General features: G+C 38.5%; 2 protein-coding genes across 5 annotated transcripts in view; one reads left to right on the top strand and one right to left on the bottom strand.

The window, feature by feature from the left end:
- Positions 1 to 2500, bottom strand: part of LOC119577876 (peptidyl-glycine alpha-amidating monooxygenase B-like) — a 101171-nt gene that overhangs the window by 42406 nt on the left and 56265 nt on the right. The window lies entirely within an intron of this gene.
- Positions 884 to 2500, top strand: part of LOC119577543 — a 2596-nt gene continuing 979 nt past the window's right edge. The window contains exons 1-3 of the mRNA XM_037925133.1: positions 884 to 1052; positions 1500 to 1608; positions 2117 to 2182. Of these exons, the coding sequence (XP_037781061.1) occupies positions 884 to 1052; positions 1500 to 1608; positions 2117 to 2182 (344 nt within the window). The remainder of the gene's footprint in view (positions 1053 to 1499; positions 1609 to 2116; positions 2183 to 2500) is intronic.

Here is a 2500-nt window from a genome sequence, read left to right as displayed (position 1 = left end):
CTTTGAGGCCAAGTGGACCAAACACCGGGACACCACCATCACGCCCATCACGCACGTAATGTCACATTCTGTGAATCACTCAGAAACAAAGTAATCCATAAAATAAAGAATGCAAAGAAAGCTTTTACCCTAGCAAATTGCAACACCTCAAGGACACACACTCCAGCAAATGGTCTGGCCAGATCAAGCAACTTTGTGACATCCATCTTTCCAGCCAAGCAGCCATGGAACAGGTGAACCAGCTGTTGTGATCACCTTTCTAAAGGCCCATTGAGTCAGTCTCCCTCTAAAAACTTTGAGTACTCATTGGGAGACGCCCCCGTCACCATGGCCCTCAGCCAAATCTTTCAAGAACGAGACCCCATCACCCGCCCCTCAGCCATTTTTTGAAAAATAAGACGGCCCTGTCACCAGGATCTAACGGCTGCGATAGTGAGAATATTGTACCTACTGCTGTTGTTTTTTTTGTATTAGCACTGATGTCTAACTTACCTTGTGAAATCATTAAAAAATTACAATATCTGCGTCAGTACTTCTCTAGTTAGTATCACTGAATTTCTTTGTCCTGAAAATTGTAAGGTTAGTGACCAATTCAGCACAACCTTCACACTAGCAGTATTTATACAAGGTGTAAATGCTAATACTACTAAAATGTATTTAGGCTAATAATGGTGTGTCTGAACACTCACAGCCTCCACTTTTATGCTGATAAAACAGAAAACGATCATTCAGAGCGCCTCACTATGTTCCCAAAACGGTTTCGATACGGGTTCCAAACTAAGGTCTCCAGTAAACTAGACTCTGAAGATTAAGACGCCAAACCATCCTGCTACTTGCAACACACCTATTTTCCTGCCTGTGCATCTCTGTGTGTTTCGTAAATATGTCGATGGAATATGTGGGCTCTTTATTAAACCTGGAGAAATACTCATTCCAAGGATCACTCAGAACTCATGTCAAGAGGTTAAAAGTAACACTCAAAGCCTCAGCAACAGTCGCTGAAGGATCATCTTTTGGAAGGAAATGCAGTCATAATTCAACACTCGAGGACAGTATTCACTATTGGAAACACACTTGCACGCCGTCGAAGATATTAACGTCAGGCAACACAGGATGAGGCTAGCCTGATCTTAGGACAAAGGGATCTTAGAATGAAGGGATCATTGGACGAAAGACTAAGGGAATGATTTTACAGAAGGGATCACAGGACAAAAGGGATCATAGGGCGTAAATGATAGGGAAAATGATCATAGGAAAATAAAGTTATTGAACGAAAGGGATCATAGGACAAAAGGGATCACAGGATAAAATGGATATATAACAAAAAGGATCATAAGATAAAATGGATCATAGGACGAAGTGCAAACACGAACTGAAATAATGGTAACACCTCTTTTGTCTAATGTGACTTAAACTGGTTACAGGTGAAGAATCAAAGGGCTGACTATACCACATCCTCTTCCATGAGTACAGTCTGCATTTAATTTTCTGATACAAAGAATATATGGGGGTTTATGATATTCTCCCTGAATTACAGGCCAACGCAAAGGGAACCCCTGTGGCCACTGCTCTGGGAAGCATCGCATACTACAGCTGCAGGCGTCGCAGGTGTGTATATTGTATGCGTGTTTATTTTCTGAGTGTTTAACGGCTCACCATCAGTTGTGAGTGGTTGTAAATTGTAAAAATATCACAACCATCTTTATAGCATTGTGAGCATTAGTGTTTGATAAAAATAGTACGAATGTCTTTACAGCATTATCTATCTATTGTTTTTTTCCTGTACACAACCTTTGTAAGCCATCTATAATCTTGCAATATATATTAATTATAATGTCGATGACTATGGCCTGGATTCCTTCGGCACCTGGGATAGTTTCACTTATGTTAAATACTGAATATTGGATACTGATATGTGATCGCTGTTTCTTTAAAGTGTATTGTGAATACATGACAGTAACTCTTAGGCATATCATAACAACCATTGTTGAATGAATGAACTAGCCTACAGTCTACATTTTTACCAGGCCTTATTTTGAAAGTTAATACGCAATAGTCAAGAAATCCGCCAGAATTGCTCAAATTTCATACTGAAACACTATTCTATTCCATTCAGTGTCGAACGCCGTTGCCGAGTAGCCCCAGGCTTCCCGGTAATGCCGTCGGCGGCAGGTGTGTGCAGGTACTTTAAGAGATGCAAATAGCACTTCCATTTAGTCTGCTGAACATGAAAACGACTTTTTCCCCTGAATATACTGACGGTATTCAATTTTATCATTATTATTGCTATAATGATGATAGTAATGATACTGACAGTAAAAAAAAAAAGTGATGATAAGGATTAAGAATAATGATGATATTACTAATTATAATAATATATGATAATGATGCTTATGATTGTCATTATTATCATTATTTTGTTATTACCATTATCATTATTATCATCATTATTATAACCATGATTATTATTATAATTGTCATCATCATTATTATCATTGTT

This window comes from Penaeus monodon, chromosome 10 (assembly GCF_015228065.2).
Source record: "Penaeus monodon isolate SGIC_2016 chromosome 10, NSTDA_Pmon_1, whole genome shotgun sequence".
Taxonomy (NCBI): Eukaryota; Metazoa; Arthropoda; class Malacostraca; order Decapoda; family Penaeidae; genus Penaeus; species Penaeus monodon.
Note: the sequence above shows the minus strand (reverse complement) of the source record. Positions and strands in the feature narration are given on the sequence as shown.